Genomic DNA, 21,572 nt, shown 5'->3' with positions numbered 1-21,572 from the left:
GGTGACTGGCCCATATGAAAAAGACTAGAAACAAGTGTTGGTGAAGAAGTGGAGAAAAAGGAACCCTCGAACACTGTTGGGGATGTATACTAGTACAGCTTCTATAGAACACAATATAGAGGATTCTCAAAATATTAAAAATAGATTACCATGCATAATTCTTGCCATGAGTTTCAAAAGGATTGTATAGTTAATTGCATTTTTCTCTCTGGTCTGAATTTTATCCTTATAAAACTCCTTTTTGTTTACTTTTTCACTGGGATAGAGTAATAATTCTTTTTTTAATACATCTTTTTCTTAAACCAATTGATTTAAGAATAGTTTACTTTTTTCCCCCAAAGATTTATTTATGCATACAAGAACTGGGGTACAGTCCAGAGGTGTGGGGGTGAGAAGATTCACCAGAGACAGAGCGGGGAACAGAGGCAGATTGACTGAAATACACTGCTGAGGGGAGCAGTGGGCAAGTCAGGAGAGGTCTGCTATGCCATGTGGGTAGCTCCCTGGCCAGGGATCGAACTCATGCAGCAGTGGCTGTGAATAGCTGCATAGGTTGCGCTGTCTTAACCTCTTGTGCCACCAGGGAGGCCCAGAAGAGTTTACTTTTTAATAGTAGAAGATATGAAAGGAAGAGACTTCACTTTACTTAAATCGAAGCAGAAGGGTGAACTGCTTTATTTTGTGTATATTTTAAAAATAAGTCAATTTTTAAATGTTCTGGTCTTTATTTTTTATTATTTTACTAAAGTGTTATCTGTCAGTAACTTCTAATATTGGAAGTCAGCTCTGTAACATTTACTTTACAGGGCTAGATTCACTCACTGGAAATGTTCAGAATTCACTTCTTGATGAGGAAAAAGTACTCTCTAGTTCAGAACGTGGCTCTCATCAGGGAAAGAAATCTGGAACCAGTAACAGAGTTTCTGTTAAAGATTATGAGCAGACTCTTGACACCGATAGCACTTTGGATGATCTTTCTGGGCATTCTGTGAGGTATAGTAATATACATTTTATACTGTAATTGACATTTAATTAAATTTACAGTATCATTAATTTAAAAGAAAAAAATTAACAAGTTTATTTCCTGAATAGACTTTGTAGTTCTGTTCATAACCCTAATTTTTAATCTTTATTTTATCCTCTCCTTTTTTTGAGTGTTTAAATCAGCTAATCAAACATTCTTAATATTTTCTCTTTTCATTGACCATATATAACTGACTTGTTTTATTTTTTTAATACTTCATTTTTACTAAAAAGAGATGTTTCTAATAAGCAGGTATTTGATAAACATTATTAGAAAGTTTGGAAAGACTATAGCATTAAAAGGTGGATAGAACTAAGTGAATATATATTAAATTAAGTTCTTAGAGATGGTTAATATGAAAATAAATTTTTGCTCTGAGTCTCCTGAGATTAGAGGAATGACAGGAGAATTGTTTTTGTAATTTTTTAATTTTTAATACAGAATGATATTTTAGACATCAGCCTTTTTAAGACATTTTTATAAGATAGGCTTGACCTTGCTATCCATATATATGACTGTAATTTTATTGCTTTGTAAGGTCTAAGTATAGTATAGTATAGTATAGAGGATTTTGCCTTATACTACAGTGATTAATTTATGATATGTATACATTTTAGAGAAAAGAGCTAAGTGTTAATAGAATCAAGGAAGTTTTTTTTTTTAATCTTATTTTGGGTAAGGTTTATACCTAACTTGTTGATCATTGTAAATCTGGCAATTAGAAGAACACTCATAGTTATTCATTCACCGTAGTGATTGTCTTGGATGAATAAATGCTTGAATTGTGGCTTTTTATATCTAATGTTGATAAAGAAAGTAATGCATGCTATTTTATAAATTGTTTAGCTGATTCTTGAAGTAATTTTCCTTTCTCTGATGTCTTGGTAAAACAAAATTTCTAGTGTCTCGTCAGACAAGGGAAGATCTCAGAAAACTCCAGCTTCTCCCCTTTCTCCAAGTTCTCAGAAATTGTTGCAGTTTGACCTTCCAGGAACTTCGTTAGAAAGATCTAAATCCTCAGTAATAATTCCTTCAGCTACAACAGGATTTAAGCCTAATGCTGATTTCACTGATCTGCCTGCCAGCAGAACTACAGATATGACTTCAACTCCAGGCAAGTTAGACCCTTACAATTGTAATTTTAAAAATGTCATACTTGGTTTTTGTTTTTGTTTTTTTTCTTTTCTGAAAATACCTTTTCTTTTCATTGAACCACAGGGAAATGTTATTTCAAGTGAATGTGATTACTTTTTGAAGTATTAAATAAAAATGTGCAGGAAAATAAATACTGAAAAACACAAGCAATTCAATATTGGTGAATTTCCCATCTTGCCAGTTTTAGTCAAAAAATACCTGAAAAATGTACCTTATATGTGTACTCTGAAGTGTTTATAGGTGTACACACACATGTACACACACATATATATCAGAAGTAGAATACATTGTACTGTCATTGTAGCCTACAGAGGAAAGTGGGCTTGTTTTTGACCATTAAAAAGAGAAGTAAATTTTAGAAACCTGAGATGTGATTTCATGTGAACTTTTCACAATTGATATTTGTTGTGCCTTCTAGGTTCTAAACGCTTTTCTCCTGCTGGCCTCCAGCATCGAATGGCCGCCGAACTCAATTACTTGAGTGCCATTGAGGAGTCGGTGCGTCAGCTGTCAGATGTAGAAAGAGTTAGGGGGATTTCTCTTGCTCAGCAGGAGAGTGTGTCCCTGGCTCAGATCATAAAGGTATTAGTGGAGTTTTCTTCTTTAGCTTTCTGTGTTGTTGTGTTTTGGTTTTTTTTTTTCCCACTTCCTTACTGTCTAAAATAGTCTCAATAATGAATTTTATGAAACCCCAAATTTTAACATTCCAGGTAGAAAAAAATAGAATGCTACATAGCATCTACAATTGACTATGGGAAAATCAACACTATATAGAGAACTAAAAGGAGAACTGAACATGCAGTATTTGGCAGTAGAATAATAATACAATCATTTTCTCTCCAACACACTTCATTTTTATGTTCTCTCCCTTTTTTGACAGTGAAATTAGCTAATTAAACATTCTTACTATTTTCTCTTTTTACTGAAAAGTCAGAAATGACATATTTTTGTTTTGTTTTAATGCTTTGTACCAAAAAGAAAAGAGATCCAGTGTTTGTTGAATTTCAGATGATGTGAACTTCTCATTTGCTAACAAAATTCAGTGAAAGTCTTAAACAGTGTTCCTCAGTAGAGTATAATGGTATCTGGAATGATTAATGATTCTAATATCATTAATGATTAATGATACTCCATCAAATACTACAATTTGCTTATCTATTCGGTTGATATACATTTGTATCATTTTCAGTTCTTGGCTATTATAAACCTTCCTGCTATGACCATTTTTTTTTTTGCAACTTGCTGTATTGAATGTGTTTTCATTTTTCTTAGGTTAATACGTAGGAATATAATTGCTTGGGTGAAGTATATGTTTATAAGAAATTGCCATACTTTTTTCCAAAATAGTTGTAACAACTTGTGCTTATGCAACAATATATGAGAGTGAGTGTGAAAAAGTATCTAGTGAGTGTGAAGAAATATATTGTGACGTAGGAGGTTTTATATATTTTTTATAATTTGAATATTTATCTTTTACCCATTTCTTAATTGGATTGTTTTTTTAATTTGTAAGAGTTTTTTATATATTCTAGAAACAAGTCCTTTTCAGATATGATTCAGATACTGTTTTTTAGCCTTTGCTTGCCTGTTTATTTTTTGAATTTTATCTTTTGAAAAAATAAAAGATGTTTGTTTTCATAAAATCTAGTTTTTAACTTTTTCTTTCATGCTAGTACCTTTTGTTTTCTAAGAAATTATTGCCTTACCCTGAGATACTCTAATAAAGATATTCTTTTATATTTTTCCCAAAAACTTTAGGTAATTTTGACTTTCACATTTAAGTGTGTGAACTGTTGCTAGTTAATTATGTGTGAGGAAGGAGTCAAAATTTATCTATACTCTCATATAGTTATTCAGTTGTTCCATTTTCTTAAAAAGACATAAATTACCTTGGCATCTTTATCAGCAATTAAGTAACTGTGTGGTTATATTTATAGGGCCTCTTCTTTTCCTTTAATCTGTTTTTCTATCCTTCTTATGAGTGTTATACTGTATTACTACTGTGGCTTTGAAATCAGTGTAGTTTTATTACTTTGGAAGATAGTTTTGGCCTTCCTAGCTTATTTACATTTTTACATAACTTTTAGAATCAGTTTGCCAATTTTTGCCTCCACCCCCACCCCCCAAAAAAGTATGCTGGGATTTTGATTAGAATAACACTGAATCAGTTTAGGGGAGAATGCGTATCTTAATAGTATTGCAACTTCTAATTCTAATTCTTTTCTATTTAAGTTTTAAAATATTTCTCTCAGCAGTGTAATATTGAATGTAGGAGTCTTAAAACCAGCTTTTTTTCAGTAAATATTTGGAATAATGATTGATGTCTGTCCTATCTACTGTCTTTTTTTTTTCAGACTAACTGGTTCCTTCAAAAGATTTGTGAGGGCAAATAGTGGTGTGTTTAATATAGCCACTGTGTTAAAACATTTTAGCCTTAGAATTAATAGTTGCTCATTTTTTTTTTTTATTTTGCAGGCACAACAGCAACGTCATGAAAGAGACTTGGCCCTTTTCAAATTAAAAGCTGAACAAGAGGCTCTGGAGTGTCAGAGACAATTAGAAGAAACTCGAAACAAAGCAGCTCAGGTAACTTATTTTGCAGCAGTTAATCGTTCTTTAATCCAAAATTTCTATCTTTCACTGTAGTATTCTTTCAGTTATATAAAAGTAAAGAAGAAACAGTATAAGTAGTAATTTTTAATACATTATGCTTTGTGGGTTAATTTCATGTCATTTGAGTCTTTAGCAACTCCTTTTATTCCTGATTTAGAGAAGTGGAAATTGAGATACATGGTGTAGTTACTTGTCTATAGACACATAAAGTTACAAGCGGTAGAGTTATGAGTCACCAGCAATGATTTTAAGACTCCAGATTTTTACTCTAGAAACTAAGACATGAAATCCAAATGCTGGGCCTCCCTGGTGGCACAGGGGTTAAGATGCAACCTATGAAGCAATCCGCAGCCACTGCAGCATGAGTTCGATACTCAGCTGGCCAGGGAGAAACCCACATGGCGGGACAGACCTCTCCTGTCTCGCCCGCTGCTCCCTTCAGTAGTGTACTTTGTTTGGTCCGTCTGCCAGTTCTTTTCTCCGCTCTGTCTCTGGTGAATCCTTTCACCCCCTGCATCTCTGGCCTTTACCCCAATTCTTGTATAAAAATAAATAAATCTTTTTTAAAAAAAAAAAGAAATCCAAATGGTAGTCAAGTATTTTTTTTTAACAAGGAATTTTATCATTGAAACAAATTTATAAATTTAAAATTTTGGGGGTGGAAAGAGACTGAAACATCACTCTTCTTTTTACTCTCTTTTATATACAGGTCCATGCGGAATCATTACAGCAGGTTGTTAAATCACAACGGGAAGTAACTGAAGTCCTGCAGGAAGCAACTTGTAAAATAGCCACTCAGCAAACAGAGACTGCTCGCCTCACCACAGATGCAGCACGCCAAATCTGTGAAGTAAGAGCCTCTGAGAAACTTTTTTTTGTAGTTCTTTTTAGTCAGTGTGAATAACTTTGGTCTTAACAGTGATGGGTTTCTGTCTAGCAAATACATATTTTGGAAGTTAATCACCTTCAGTGGGGGACCATATCCATTTCCAAGAAGAGGTTTTGCGTTGCAGTGTGTTATATGTGTGAATGATTTAGTGACAGATAAAAGATGGAGAAGAACTCTTTTTAAAATTTTTTTATTTTGTTGATGTGTAATTTATGAATAATGAAATGCATCCATTTTAAGTATACAGTTGGTGAATTTCGACTCTCTTAAAGTTTCCTCATTCCCTTTGATTCAGTTTCCAATCTTGGTCCCAGAGAACCTCTGTCCTGTTTTATATGAAGATGTTTCATGGTTTTTTTTAAGTTGTATTTACTTTTTTTTTTTTTAATTTATGCATTCAAGAACTGGGGTGTAGGCCAAAGGTGCTGGAGGATTAGAGGATTCACCAGAAACATTGTGGGGAGCAAAACAGGTGGAGCTACTGAAATCCACTGCTGAAGGGAGAAGTGGGCAAGAGGGAGAGGTCTGCTGCGCCATGTGGGTTAACTCCCTGGCCAGGGATTCGAACTCATGCTGCAGTGGCTGGTAATTTCTTGATAGCACTGAAACTTTAACCCTTGCACCACCAGGGAGGCCCAAAGGTGTTTCATTTTCTACTCATTGTGATGTTAGTGTCTTTTATTATTACTGAGGTTAAAGGCATAATTCTTTTACTACTGTCTCTGTATATTGCGGCTTAATAGTAGGGAAAATGTACTTCATGTTATTGATCAGAAAATACTTAGATAGGAAGTAGGAATTGTATTGATCCTTAAAGGAAGATTTAATATTTGATTTACCATTGCTTTTATATAATGGGAAGGTTTTTTGTTTAACTCATAGATTGTTACAGCCTTGTGAAACCTTAGAAATCATGTGGTCCAATGCTTTATTTTATAAGGAAGCCAGTGAGACTTAGAGTCTAAATAACTGACCTATAATATTTCATCTATGTTAGCAGAATTTGCTTGGTCTCAATCCAGATAGCTAAGATCACTATGCTCCCTCTCAGATCTTCTGTGACATTATCTTTTTAAATCTACTTTTGCCTTGTATGTGTTCATGTTTAGATGGCAGAGTTGACTCGAACTCATATCTCAGATGCCATCACTGCTTCAGGAGCTCCCCTAGCAACACTATATGACCACCAGAGGCAACACACTTCAGTCTTCATGAAACAACTGAGGACCAGAACTGAAACAGATAGGTTAATATTAACTGAGCAAATATATAATGATACTTACTATTTCTCATGCACTATTGTGGATATTGGGAATATGATTATGGGTGTATAGTCTGGTGGAGAAGATAGACTTTAATCAGCTATTCACTTACATGAATGACTGCTTATAAACTGAAGTGTTACAGAAGAAGGAACTTAGGTCTCCGAGACATATAACACAGGAATTTGAATAGCAAGGGCATGCAAGAAAGTCAGAGAAGGTTTTCCTAAGGAAGAAAGCTTCTAGTAAGATCTAGCGAATAAAAAGGAGTCAGTGATATAAAGGAGGTAAGAAAAGGCAGATCAATGCATGCAAAAATAGTAAGAGAAAATGAATGTAGACCAGCGTGAGTGGAGACAGAGAGCAAAGTGGGGCTGAGAAAGGAAGAAGATATTGCAAGAATCAGAACATGGTGGAACCTTGCAAACCTTAAGAGTTTTGCTGTTTATCCTAGGATTGATAGAAAGTCATCAGAAAATTTTTTAGGTAAAGCCAGGGGATGAAATCGTATTTGTCTGTCTCTTTTTTTACATTGCAATTTGTCCCTAATTCATTAGTTTCTGTGCACATTTGTTGATACTTGGAGTATTGTGTCTATTTCTCACAATGGAGCAAAAGATACTTTAATGTGTGGTACCCTTTTCTAGGCTGATTGCCTTTCTCATATGCTTTGTGACAATGATTTCATAATACTGATTCTTTCAAAATTTTATCTCATGCTAATATTAAGGAGTATTTATCTTATTAGACATTTGGAATGTTTAATCATTTTTAATTTCCTTCATAGGAAAAGTCAGTCTGTTTCCTTCTCTCAGAGTAAAGAAGGGACTCTTGACTCCAAGCATCAGAAGTATTCCCCTTCATATGATAGTTATTCTGAATCTTCAAGATACAAAAATCATGACAGAAGGTAAAATGGCTTAAATCTTGCTCTTTGTTTTTGACTTCTTAATATTTCTTTAAGTGGAACAGTGTCTGCTCTTTAAAGTTCTGGATTCCCTCATTTAATTAGCTGACTTACAATGTTACTAAGCCATATAAAATTCTAGCAATCATTCTTTGAGAGCCTATATTGTACTGGCAGTATATACATTGTTTTTCATAAATTTAATCTTCAGATCAGATGTTTTCATCATTTTAGATAGGGAAACTGAGGCTAATGGAGATGTTAAACTCACCCAATGTCACATATAGTGGCACAACATGGAGTTAAAAATTGGTTTATCTGTGTAGTTCTGAAGCCTATGTTTATTGTACATTGCTTTGCTGATACCCTTATTTTTTGACATTACTTTATGTACTAATCTTTAGTGTAACAAAAGAATATTTGTGTTTTGTCATTGGTACTTGTGCTGTAGTAACAGCTATAATTTTTAATTGTGGCTCTGTTCTTGGATCAGAAGATTCTAGAGGTTAGAAGTGTAGCATTCTTAGCGTTCTTAGAATTCCTAGCATTCTTAGAAGTATAGAATACCTATATTGTCATAGTGTAGTAAAACCTCAATTTAAAAAAATCATGAAAAATAAAATACATGACAATTAATGTGGAGTAAATACCAGTAGTTACTGAGTACCTACTGTGTGTCTGGAACTATGTGATTTTCATTAACTTCACGGATACCTTTGTTGAAACTTACTCCATTTAGGTCATCATCTATGTTACTGCAGTGAGATCCTAGTAGGTCTTCCCTATTCGCTAACCTTTTCCCACTCTTCATTAACTATATAACTAGAGTGATTTTAAAAAAATTTATAGCCAGTTGGAATTCACCTGCTTGAAACATTCAGTGTTCTCTCAGTGCCACTTAGTGTAACATGAAAGTCCCTTTAATTGAACGTTGGTCTGTCTCCAGTCTTGTCTGTTGACATTTCCCCTCTTAGGATACTCCACTAATTTTTATTTCCAGTTCTCTGAAAGAGCCAAGCTCTTTGTTTCTCTGCGATTGCCTGTAATATGACTTCATTCTAGAACTTTCAACCTCCTTTTCATTTATTTACCTTTTACTTCCCCTTCAAAAATCTAGTCTGCTTTAGGTATCCCTTCTGTATCCTCTCACAGCACTTAAATATATTAGTCATTACCACCTTCTATATCCTGTTCCTTTACTTGACAATTATAGATGAGTTTAGAAGTTTATTGAGGGTTTCATTTTCATAATTCTCTCCCTCTACATATCAGTTTCTTAGGTCCCTTCTCCCCAGCCTGTGGCAACCAATAATTGGCTTTCTATCTCTGTTCACAATGAGTTTGTCTATTTGGGACATTTCATACAAGTGGTGTCATACAGTGTATAGTCCTTTGTGACTGGCTTCTCTGATTTAGTGTAGTGTTTTCATTTATCATGTGTCAGTAGTTTATTCCTTTATTTGACAAATAATATTTGATGGTCTGGATATGCCACATTTTATTTATCCATCATTAATGGACATTTGGATTGTTTCTACTTTTGACTGTAAGGAGTAGTTCTACTATTTACATTTCTGTGTGGACATATGTGTGGACCTATGTTTTCATTTCTCTTAGATGGTGGGATTTCTGGGTCATATAGTTACTCTGTTTAGCATTTTGAAGAATTGACAAATTGTTTAACAAAGGAGGTGCTCTATTTTACATTCCCACCAAGAATATAAAATTTTCCACATCCAACATGTTATTGTTTGCCTTTTTTAATTATATCCATTCTGATAAGGACCATGTCATAGTTGTACCTCCAAAGCTTGCATAAGTGTTGCAAGAGTAATACAAAGTTCCCGAATATCTTTCCACCAGATTACCCTAATGCTAGCATTCTGTTGCATCTACGTTCGCAAGTAGAACTTTTAAAGGAGGAGCTAGCATGTCAACACCATCTAATGTCAACACCATCTAATATTGCAGAGAAAATAGATTACCTACTGGATTTGGCAATTAGAAGTTTAGGTAGAGTTTATAAAAACAGAAGTGAGCAGCTGGGATGGAAATCATGATGTTGATGAAAAGTAAGGAAGTGAAAACAGTGAGTAGAATCCCCTTATCTCAGAAATTTGATTTTAAAATAAAAAAGGGGAATAATAACCTAAGGACAGTGATTGCCCATCATGATTGTTTAAAGGTGAAACATTCTTCTCCTCTCCCTACTCATCTTTTATAAAAATTTCTTCTCAGACTTCTGTCTACAAAAGCACTTTATGTTTTCTATTACATCTTTCTTCATTTTACATCTTAGTCATAAGGCATATTCTCTTGGCCAAATAAATTTACTCTATAAAGTTATGATCCTTGTTTTTTTGTTTTTTTTTTTTATTTTTTTGTGTATTTATTTCTATAATATCCATGAACAGTAGTGGTAGCAGCCGTCAAGAAAGTCCTTCAGTTCTATCTAAGGAAAATGAGAAGAAACTTCATGGTGAAAAGCTGGAGAGTTCTATTGACGAGCAAGTACAGACTGCTGCAGACGATTCTCTACGAAGTGATAGTGCACCATCTCTTCCTGATGAGAAAGGTAACTTTTTTTGTACATACATGTTTTAGGAAGATTTCAGAACCTTTTGAGATACCTGTAGCCGAGCCAGTTGGTATAATTAGAATATGGTGGTATTGAAGATAAGATTATGTATGATATTGAATCTATCTAAGTGAAACTATTATCCTACAGATATGTAAAAAGAAGAGCACATCATTTAAAACTATATTGTAAACAATATTATAAAGTTACAGTTTTTTATAACATTGGCTATAATTACTATATTAAAATTCATTACTTTACCTAGATTATAAATAAAAGCTATATTCTTACCAAATCATGGGTAGTAAATAACATAAGTAAGAATTATAATCTGGCAACAAATGATACCTTTAATACATTAAGCCAGAATATTAACAGACGCCATTCTAAATTTTTGTTTTTCCTTTTTTTTTTAAAGATTTATTTATTTATGCATACAAGAAGTGGGGTGTAGCCAGAAGTGTGGGGGGCAAGAAGATTCACCAGAGACAGAGTGGGGAGCAGAACAGATGGATCTACTGAAATACACTGCTAAGGGGAGCAATGGGCGAGACAGGAGAGGTCCACAGCGCCATGTGGACTGGCTTGTGGCTGGGGGTCGAGCCCATGCCGTAGTGTCTGGCAACAGCCTGATAGCACTGAGACTTCAACCCCTGCACCACCAGAGAGGACCCAAATTTTTCTTTTTAATATCTTGCTCTTAAGCAATGTTTTTAATTGATTGTGTAGAACTGTAGTCTTCAAAGCAGGATGGGCAATACAGACTTTGGATTGCAAGAAGAAAATATCTTAATTTTTCTCAATCTTTTAAGATATATTTGGTAAGTTTTGTAATGAATATAATGTATGGGTATAGCAGTATATAGTTATGGCAGCCCAGCTGAATAATAAATCTTGATTCCTAAAAGTGGAAAACTGTTATAACAAATAGTAAAAATGTGGAGATGGTTTCGAACTGGATAATGAGTAAAAGACCAGTAGATTTTTGAGGTGTATCGTAGAAAAAGTCTACATTGCCTTGAAGATGCAGACTTTAAAGGTGATTCTGATGTTTGATGAAGATGGAAATGAGGAACATTTTATTAGAAACTGGAAGAGAGGTAGGCCTTGTTAAAAAATGGCCAAGACTTGGCTGAACTGCTTTATAGTGTTTTGTAGAAAGTGGAAGTTAAAAGTGATGAGCTTGGATATTTAGCTGAGAAAATTTCTAATCAAAATGTTGATACCATAGCCTAGTTTCTCCTTACTGCTTATAGTAATATGTGAGAGAAGAGATAAATCGAATGAATTGTTAAGAAAAAGAAACCAGAACTTGAAGATTTGGAAAGCTCTCAGCTTATTGTAAAAAGTGAGAATGCGTGTTCTAGAGAGACTATCAGATGTGTTGCTAGACAGTCACTCCCTGAAGTAATAACACATGGAATTAATACACCATCTCAGCAGAAGATGGGACTAGAGATGGGTTTAGAGACACTGCCATTTTGCTCTGAAGGGGACTGAGAAGGAATGAAGGCAGGCTTTCAGACTTCTAGGATTCTACAGGATGAGACAATAGAGCTATTCAGATGTAAACATGCTTTATCTTTTAAGAAGAGGGATGAGGGCTTCCCTGGTGGTGCAGTGGGTTCTGATTCCTGGCCTGCCAGCCTGTGCGGCAGACCTCTTCTGTTGCGCCTGCTGCTCCCCTCAGCGGTGTCTTCAGTCTGTCTGCCTGTTCTGCTCCCTGCTCTGTCTGTGGTGAATTCTATTACCCTCCTGCACCTCTGACTGTACCCCAGTTCTTGTATAAATAAATAAATCTTCAAAAAAAGAAAAAAAGAAAGGAGATAAACTTTAAAAAAAAAAAGAGGGAAGAATGATCCCGAAGGTGATTCAGAGGTCAACAAGGCAACTGCTATAATCACAAGTCAGGAGCACAAAGGTCCATGTGCAAAGCGTTCTCCTCTGAGCAAGGCCACCTCTGTGGGCCTGGAAAACATAGCCACCACCCCAATAAGCCCTGGAGGTCTGAACATCGGGCCAAAGAGAATTATTCTCCCACCTTAAGATCAAATGGAATTTTCCATGCTGTATTCTGGACTTGTCTGAGACACATTATCCCTGTTCTTATTTATGTTTTCCCTTGTGGAATAGGATTTTGTATTCTGTGCCTGTCCTACCAATGTATTTTGGAAGAACATAATTAGTCTTGGTTCACAGGTAGAAAGAAATCTTGTGTCTAATTGAATCATTCCTTGCATCTCATCCATACCTGGTTTAGGTGATATTTAAGTAAGACTTGGGAGTTGATGCTGGAATGAGTAAAGAACTTTGAAGCTGGGCCTACCCGGTGGCGCAGCGGGTTGAGCGCAGTGCTGTGAAGCTGTCTGCCGCTTCCACGGTGCCGGTTTGATTCCTGGCTTGCCGGGGAGATTCCCACATGGCGTGGCAGACCTCTACTCTCTCACCCGCTGCTCCCCTCAGCAGTGTATTTTGTTCCTTCTGCCTGTTCTGCTCCCTGCTCTGTCTCTGGTGGATTCTGTCACCCTCCCATGCCTCTGGCCTGTACTCCAGTGCTTGTATAAATAAATAAATCTTAAAAAAAAAAAGAACTTTGAAGCTATGGGGATGAAATAAATATATTCTGCATAGTAGGAGGACATGAGTTTTGGGGAGCCGGAGAATGGAATGTTAAGTACTGAATTGTGTCCCTTCAAAATTCTTATGTTCTAAAAAGACATATGCTATTTTATCTAGTTTTCATTCTTTCCATTTATCATTTTATATAAGATGTATAGATATTTCCTGACTTGGTAAATATGAAAAAATAATATAAAGATTTTAGACTATCAAAAAACTATCATGTTGAAGCTCTAACTTCCATTGTGAGTGTTATTTGGAAATAGCATCTATAAGGATGAAATTAAGGTTACTTGTAGTGTGGTCATAAGGGTGAGCCGCTCAACCAGGAGGACTGGTGTCCTAAGAAGAATAAAAGACAGCAGAAGAACAAATGCACAGAGAAGAGGCCTTCTAGGGACACAACGAGAAGCTAAGAGGTTACCATTCTTAGCTTGTAGAAACCAGACCTGCTAGCAGCTTGATCTTTTATTTCTAGTGTTTTAAAACTGTGAGAAAATAATTTTTTGTTTAAACACCCAATCTGTGGTGATCTTTTGTGGTAGCCCAAGCAGACTAAATATTATGAGGGCATGCTCGTGTTTTTTACTGATACACAAAATCAAATATATTTTGAGAACTGCTGGATTAGAGACTAATGAGATTGATTTTAGAATCAATGACAACTTTCACCTCATGGGAGAAATAACAGATACAGGTCAGTAGTGTAGAAATTGCTTATTAATTTCTCCTGTGGGACTAATGTAACCTCTACAAAATTTTATCTTACTAGTATTTGTATTTAAAGTACTGATGACAAATTTAATTATTGATAGTGTTTGTGAACCTCAGAAGGATAGATAGTGACCTTGTATGACTTGTTTAATGCTGTATCTTAAGTGCTTGCCATGGTGCCTACAATAACTGAATAAATAATTGTCAAGTGATTGATTTAAAAAGTCATGAACAGTGACTTTTCGATATATTTAACTTATTTAAAAAATAAATTACTTGAACTTCTACTTCTGGCCACAGTGGAAGGTTGTGATCAGACTTAACCTTCATCCTAAAATATCAGACAAAAACGTATGAAATAACTATATTTAAGACATTGGACATCAGGGCCTCCCTGGTGGTGCAAGGGGTTAAGCACCGCGCTATGAAGCAATCCGCAGCCTCTGTAGCACCAGTTCGATCCCTGGCTGGCCAGGGAGCTACCCACATGGCGAAGCAGACCTCTCCAGTCTCGCCCGCTGCTCTCCTCAGCAGTGTATTTCAGTCTGCCTGTTCTGTTCCCTACTCTGTCTCTGGTGAATCCTCTCACCCCAGCATCTCTGACCTGTATCCCAGCTCTTGTATGCATACATAAATAAAAGTCTAAATAAATAAAAAAATAAGACATTGGACATCAGGTACTTAGTATTAATTCGTGAGAGCCAAAAAACAGATGAGATGAATGAGATATAAGCACTGTGATTATCCTAGCTAACTTCCTGGAGAGAGTTCCTAGACCTTGAAGCCTAGCAGTCTCCCTGAGTTGAAGAACTAGAGTTAGAAGTCTGGAGAGTCCAAAGCTCTCCAGACACAAGGTAACCAAGATTCAAAGACATGAAACCATTTAAAAAGTAAAAAACTGTATATAAGGGAAAACGTAGGAGAAAACCTAGGTCATCTTTCTTTGGTACAACACCAAAAGTATAATCCATGAAGGAAAAAACTGATAAGTTGTACTATGTCAAAATTAAAAAAAAAAGCACAACAACTTCTCTGTAATAGACACTATTAAGAGAGTGAAAGGATAAGTGACAAACTGTTAGAAAATATTTCCCAATCACATATCGAGTAAAGGACTTACTTCAAGAATATATGAAGGATGCTTAAAACTCAAAAACAAGAAGATCAACAACCCAGTTAAGAAATATGCAAAAGACCTGAGCAGATACTTCATTGAAGAAAGTGCAAAATAAGTAGACATAGGAAGTACACATAGGAAAAGGTTTTCAATATCATATATGTTACAGGGAAATGAAAATTTAAATCACAGTGAGATATTGTAACATGCCTGTTACAATGACTAAAATCCAAAAAATTGAATAAATTAATGGCAAGGATGCAGAGTGATAGGAGCTCGTATTCATTGCTGATGAGAATGCAAAATAGAGTGGCCCCTTTGAAAGACATTTTCAGTGTCTTTCAATAACCCAGCAATCAAATGCCTAGGTACTTACCCAAATGATTAGAATATTTATGTATACACAGAAATGTATGCACTGATGTCACAGCAGCATTATTTATAATTACTGAAAACCGAAAGCAAAGAAAATGTCCTTAATGAGGGAAATGGATAAACAAATTGCCAAATCCATATACAAATTATTGATTAAAATGAACAAACTATTGATTCATGCAACAATGTGGATGGATTTTAAGTGCATTTTACTAAGTGAAAGAAGCCCCCCAAAATTACATATTGTATGATTCAGTTTATGTGACATTTTGGAAAAGGCAAAACTGTGTAGGGATGGAAAACAGATTAATAGTTTTAGGCATTAGGTGAAGAAGTAGTTCACTACAAAGGGGATGTACAGGGAACTTTTAGTGTGAAAGAACTGTTATGTCAAATATGTTCTGTGTGGTTCTGAATGATGCTGTGCTTTTTTTAAATCCCCAAAACTGTACAAAGAACAAACTTCAACATATGCAAAATAAACAGACACACATCAACAAGGACGTTGGGGGATACCAGGAAGGAAGGCAGCCTCTGACAAATGATTCAAATGTATGGTATAACCGCACTAAGGGAAGTGAAGAGGAAAGAAGCTAACCTTAGTAACTGGAAAAAAAGAAATTTTTTGAGTGGAAATAGTAAGCCTAAAAATAGAACAGTCTGTAGGCACAATCCTCTTGGTAAATTAGTTTTTCACGAAAGTGTTGATTGTTCTTGACATGTATACTGGGATTGAACAATTAAGTGAGTGGATGCTGGGTGGTGGAATCCAGCTTTCTCAATGTTGGAGGGGAAGTTAAAGATGAACAAGAAAGGGAGGCTAGAATGAATCCTGTGGTACTGGATTATAGGAATAATTTGTGTGTGTGTGTGAGAAAGAGAAAGCGGAAAGAGAATGTGTGCGTGTGTGCACACGTGCATGTGTAGTGTGTGAGGCCATATATATGTTAGTATTCATGGATATAATACCTATCTACGTGCATTGAGAGAGTAAAGAAGCTTCTATACCCCAGTAATAATAATGACAGCCAGTGCCCAGATTGTGGTTTTTAAATATTCTCTAAGAAAAAAACCAGAAATCAAAAACCATAGCTCTTTGGAGAAATGACTAATTTTAGGGCTAGGCAGAGAAAATACAAAATGAGCCTGGAGCATCTGTAGTACCAGAAAGTATGAAGTGTTCATAAACAAAAGGATTGGAGAAAGTGGAAGGGGTGGAGAAGGGATGTCAGAGGCAGACAGGAACCAGACAGGAACATAAAAGGGCTGTTTATATTTAATTAAACATGGAATTATAAGTTCTAAATTTTTTTAAATTTATGTTTCTTTGATAGCTAGTAATGTTAAACTTTTTAGACTTTATTTTGGTCATTTATAGTTCATTTGTGAAGTATCTGACCATGACTATTATTTTCCTTAGGGGTATTAGTAGTTTTCTAATTAATTTGTAAGAGCATTTTATATGTGAGTACATTAGCTTTTTACCATATTTCTTATACTAGTATTTCTAGATATTTTTAAACTTTCTTTTTCATAAGGTAAGTGAATTTTGTTTATTATTCCAGGCCTGTTAATTGCTAGCAAATAGTTACATAAATTTCTCTTAGATTGTCCCATTAAGAGGCAGCCAGGGCTACTAGTAGAATACCTATTAAATACTGTTCTAATGAAAAAAATCTACTTTCTCCTTATTTTTTAGATTCAACTTCTATTGCAACAGAATATTCTCTGAAATTTGATGAATCCATGACAGAAGATGAAATAGAAGAAAAATCATTTCGATCTTTATTACCTTCTGAGAGTCATCGCCGATTTAACATGGAAAAGAAAAGAGGCCATCATGATGACTCTGATGAAGAAATTTCCCCAGAAAAGTCTACACTGTCTTCTGCCAAGGTGTGTTTCAGTTTATTTATGAGGTACTTAAAAAATATTTGTGGGTAGGTTCTGTCAAAGATGTGAGGTACATTTTGTAGTTGAACTCAGTTGTTAGCTACCAAAAATGATTTTGCTAAAATAACAATTTTATGTTGTATTTTTGCTATAGAAACTGGCTTTGTTTTCCTTTCAAAGTAGAATACACAGGCCTCCCCGGTGGTGCAGCAGTTGAGCACTGGGTTGGGAAGCTGCCTGCGGCCTCTGTGGCGCCTGTTTGATCCCCGGCTGCTCCCCGGCCACCGGAGGAGGGTCCCACATGGCGCGCAGACCTCTCCTGCCGCCTGCTGCTCCCCTCAGCAGTGTATTTCGGTCCTTCTGCCTGCTCTGCTCCCCACTCTGGCTCTGGTGAATTCTCTCACCCTCCCGTGCTTCTGACTGTACCCAGTGCATGTATAAACAAGAACAAACAAACAAACAAATAAATAAATAAAACATGCCTCTATAAAAAAGACTTCAAAGTAGAATACACATTTATTCCTTGGAATAATGCATTTATGGCTTTTGAGGATCTGAGCCAGTGTTATCTCTGATACTTTGTTTTTGCTTCACTCTTTTAATACTTTATTCCATTTAAAATTTTACATTTATATCATTATTCTTACTAAATTTTTAGCCCTTTGGATAACTGGGAGAAATTATTTTTTTAATTTTGGGGTTACGGTTTTGCTCTTCCATATGTGCATGTGTTTCATTCACCCTCTACCAAACCACCTGTGCCACAAACCCCTCCTCCTTTCTTCTCATACCCTTTTCCCTACCCCCTTTTCTCTTTAGTAATCAAATTCTTTCAGTTCAAGGTTTATTTCTGCTGTATTTTGCTTGTGTATTTTTTAATTTATATTTCACAGATGAGTAAAATTGTTATTATTATTTCACTTAACATAATCACCTCAAGGTACATGCGTATTGTCTCAAAAGCCACTGTTTCAGCTTTTTCATTGCCATGTAGTATTCCATTGAGTATATATGTCATCATTTCTTTATTCATTATTCTGTTGAAAGGCACTCAGGTTGAGCCCATGATTTGTGGACAGTGCTGCTGTGTACATAGGCATACATAAATCTTTTCATGTTAGGACAAATACCTTGTAGAGGTATTGCTGGATCATACAGAATTTCCATTTTTATTTTCTTAAGAAATCACTGTGCTGTTTTCCAAAGAGGCTGTATCAATTGGAGAGTTCCTTTTTCACCACATCGTCAGCATTTGTTGATTCCATTCTTTTTGATATGGGCCTTTATCACAGAGGTGAGGTGATAGCTCCTCGTGGTTTTGATTTGCATAAAAGAATAAATTTTTATTCTACTTTATATCCCTGGAATAGTACACAGAGCTAATAATAGTTGTTTGTTAAAATTTTACTGGTTGAGTAAATTAGCAGATAAATGTTAACTTCTCATGTGCCTTTTCTGAAGAATTAATCTTATGTGGTTGGCAGCCTTTTGATATATATATATGATTTTTTTTTTTTATAAACATACCTCTTTTGACGACGCTAATTAAGTACCCGAAAGGTTAGGAGATGATAATCTTGAAATAAACCCTCTACTTTAGGAGTTGAGCATGCCATTCTCAGGAGGACAAGATAGCTTTTCTAAATTTACCATGGAGATGGTTCGACAGTATATGAAAGAGGAAGAAATGAGAGCAGCTCACCAGTCTTCACTCTTGCGTCTCCGTGAAAAGGCTTTGAAGGAGAAAACAAAGGCTGAATTAGCCTGGCTAGAGCATCAGAAAAAGTAAGTTCTTTCAGTGAACGTAGTTTTCAATGCTCAATTTCTCCTTTGAGTAAATGGAGATATCTTGTTTTTAAAGAAGCGTTTTTATTTAATTTGATTTGATCAACCCAGCTTCTCAGACTAGAAATAGGTAGTAATCTTTCATTCATGCTGATTTCAAGAAGAATTATTACCCATATAACTTTGGTCTTTTATCACTTAACTGACTCTTCCCTTATGTTATCACTTTATACTTAACTCTTTTACTATATTGTAATTTTCTCAGTTATTTTGTCCTTAAAGGATAGTCTAGGATTTGTATCTATTACACACTCAGTAAAATTATTTGTTGGGATAGGAATTGCTACATGTAGTAACTTTTCCACATTTAAAACATTAAATTGGTTTAGAGACTTATTGGTGATCAAGAATTCTTGAAATTAGAATAGAAATCTGACCTAAACTTTCTTTCACTGGGAAATACTTGCAGGCATCTACGAGACAAAGGAGAAGATGATAAAATGCCCCCTCTCAGGAAGAAACAGCGGGGTTTGCTCTTAAGATTGCAGCAAGAAAAGGTATGTTAGGAAAAACATTCCTTTAAGAGAACTTAAAAGGCAGGTTAGATTGTGGAATCTATTATCTTGTCTACTCTCTTTTTCTTCCTATTGCCTTTAAATGAAATTTAGTTGATTTCTCTTTATATGCCTCTTACTATAATTGCAGGATTTGCTTAGTAGTCAACCATATTTCTCCTAAGTTGGGGCTGTGTGTCACTGCTTAATGCACTACATAGTCAAATCTTCTGTTTTTATTTAGTATGTAAAATAATACAGTCTTTTGGAATATAGCTGTTTATTATATATTTTTCTGCCTTTTCATAGTTTCATAAAATCTCAAACATAATTAAAACAAATTGTAAGTTATTAATGTCATTATTATGCTTACTTTATTGACAAGAACACAGATTAAAGCAAATTTATGGAAAAAAGGGACAATGTTAACATTATAAAAATTATTTACAGTGAAGTGTTTCATCTTTTACTCACTTAATAACCAACAGAAATCTTAATATCAAATGTAGAAAGAGTTTGGTGTAATGTAGTCTCAAATAATTATAGTGTCATTTTACATGAGGACAATTTTTTTAAAGCAATTTTTATAACTTCTGAGGGCGATAAGATAATTCATCCTCTTTGATTTGTTTATTTTGGGATCTCTCTTAAGGAACTGATTCGTACCCTGAAACAACTGTAGGCATTTAAAATGTAATTTGGGATGGTGAAACATTATAAAGAACCCAAGAGCTTAACAGCAAAATAATGATTAAGTAACAAATTTAATTGATAAGCAACTATTAAGTGTAAAAACTGAATAGCACTATGGGAAATATGAAGAGTATGTTAAATTTAAAAGAGGGATGTGAAATTATCAGCTGTTATTATTATAATAATTTAAAATAAAGGATCATGTTAAATTCTTTTAGAGTGATGCAATTATGTAACTTTTCCTCCTCTGATACTTCAAAGTTTTTCAATGCTCATACTTTTATCTTGAAATAGTGTGTAATTTTTTTTATGAGTGATGGTTGTGTATTCTTTTGAAAATATTGCTTTGGACTTACCTCCTTTAAATATCAGTCCCTCTCCTGACTTTTTAAACCTTAGGCAGAAATTAAACGTCTTCAAGAAGCAAATAAAGCAGCTCGTAAGGAAAGACAATTGATTCTTAAACAGCAGGAGGAGATAGAAAGGATCCGACAGACAACCATAAAACTACAGGAGAAGTTAAAGTCTGCAGGGGAGAATAAATTGGTAAATTACTTGAAATTTTATTAGTTTGATTTCTACCTCATTTTGCTTGCTAATACCTAACCATGCCTGATGTTCTGTCTGATGGATATGTTCATTCTAGCACTATGATACAAATGAACTAGAATGAAGTTATATGTATAGTGAGAATGTTAATTTTAATTTCCCCATGGAATATCCAGGTTTTGAAAGGGCCTCGTAGTTCATGAATTAGTTTAAAGATGTTTTTCATTTATAACCTAAACTGGTATAGAAAGCTTTGCTCTTATCAATCCAAATATATTCCTCTGAATTAATGGAGGGATATATTAATTCTGAGGAATTAAGTAATTTTGTTAATAATTAACAAAAATTAATTATTTTTTGTTCTCTTATATTAAGTCAACATATATTTGATATATAACATTAGTTTTAGGTATACAACATTGTGGTCTGGTATTTGTTTATATTGCAAAATGATCACTTATGTTTAGTAAGCACCTTTTCCACATATATTTACAAATTATTTTTCTCTTATGATGAGAATTTTTACGATCTGTTCTCTTAACAACTTTCAAATATGCAATACAGTGTTGTTAACTATAAACATCATGCTGCACATTACATCCCTTTATTTTATAAATGTAAGTTTGTACCTTTTGATCACCTTCACCCCTATTTTTGTCCTTTATATGATACTTATTTCAATTATCCATTGTTAAAATTCAAGATTCAAAGGAGATGTTCAAGCAAAAACAAAATTTAGACCTGGCATGAAATACTGTAAAGTGTCAATACAGTTTTGAAAAACCCAGGCTGTATAGCAGTACATTTAAATAAATCCCTAATATTTAATCTACAGCCCTATTCAG

General features: G+C 34.7%; 1 protein-coding gene across 2 annotated transcripts in view; it reads left to right on the top strand.

Moving 5' to 3' along the window:
- The window catches only part of CEP350 (centrosomal protein 350), a gene marked incomplete at both ends in the record, with an annotated part of 100,534 nt that overhangs the window by 35,781 nt on the left and 43,181 nt on the right, over positions 1-21,572 (top strand). The window contains 12 exons of one of the 2 annotated variants that reach the window (XM_084251134.1): positions 807-993; positions 1,927-2,138; positions 2,598-2,761; positions 4,655-4,765; positions 5,502-5,642; positions 6,791-6,927; positions 7,731-7,853; positions 10,265-10,425; positions 16,953-17,149; positions 18,747-18,931; positions 19,401-19,488; positions 20,578-20,724. In XM_084251134.1, coding sequence (XP_084107260.1) covers positions 807-993; positions 1,927-2,138; positions 2,598-2,761; positions 4,655-4,765; positions 5,502-5,642; positions 6,791-6,927; positions 7,731-7,853; positions 10,265-10,425; positions 16,953-17,149; positions 18,747-18,931; positions 19,401-19,488; positions 20,578-20,724 — 1,853 coding nt within the window. Of the gene's footprint in view, positions 1-806; positions 994-1,926; positions 2,160-2,597; positions 2,762-4,654; positions 4,766-5,501; positions 5,643-6,790; positions 6,928-7,730; positions 7,854-10,264; positions 10,426-16,952; positions 17,150-18,746; positions 18,932-19,400; positions 19,489-20,577; positions 20,725-21,572 lie in introns of both variants that reach the window. The other variant, XM_084251133.1, reaches the window with a different exon arrangement.

Source organism: Talpa europaea (assembly GCF_964194135.1).
Source record: "Talpa europaea genome assembly, chromosome: 12".
Taxonomy (NCBI): domain Eukaryota; kingdom Metazoa; phylum Chordata; class Mammalia; order Eulipotyphla; family Talpidae; genus Talpa; species Talpa europaea.
Note: the sequence above shows the minus strand (reverse complement) of the source record. Positions and strands in the feature narration are given on the sequence as shown.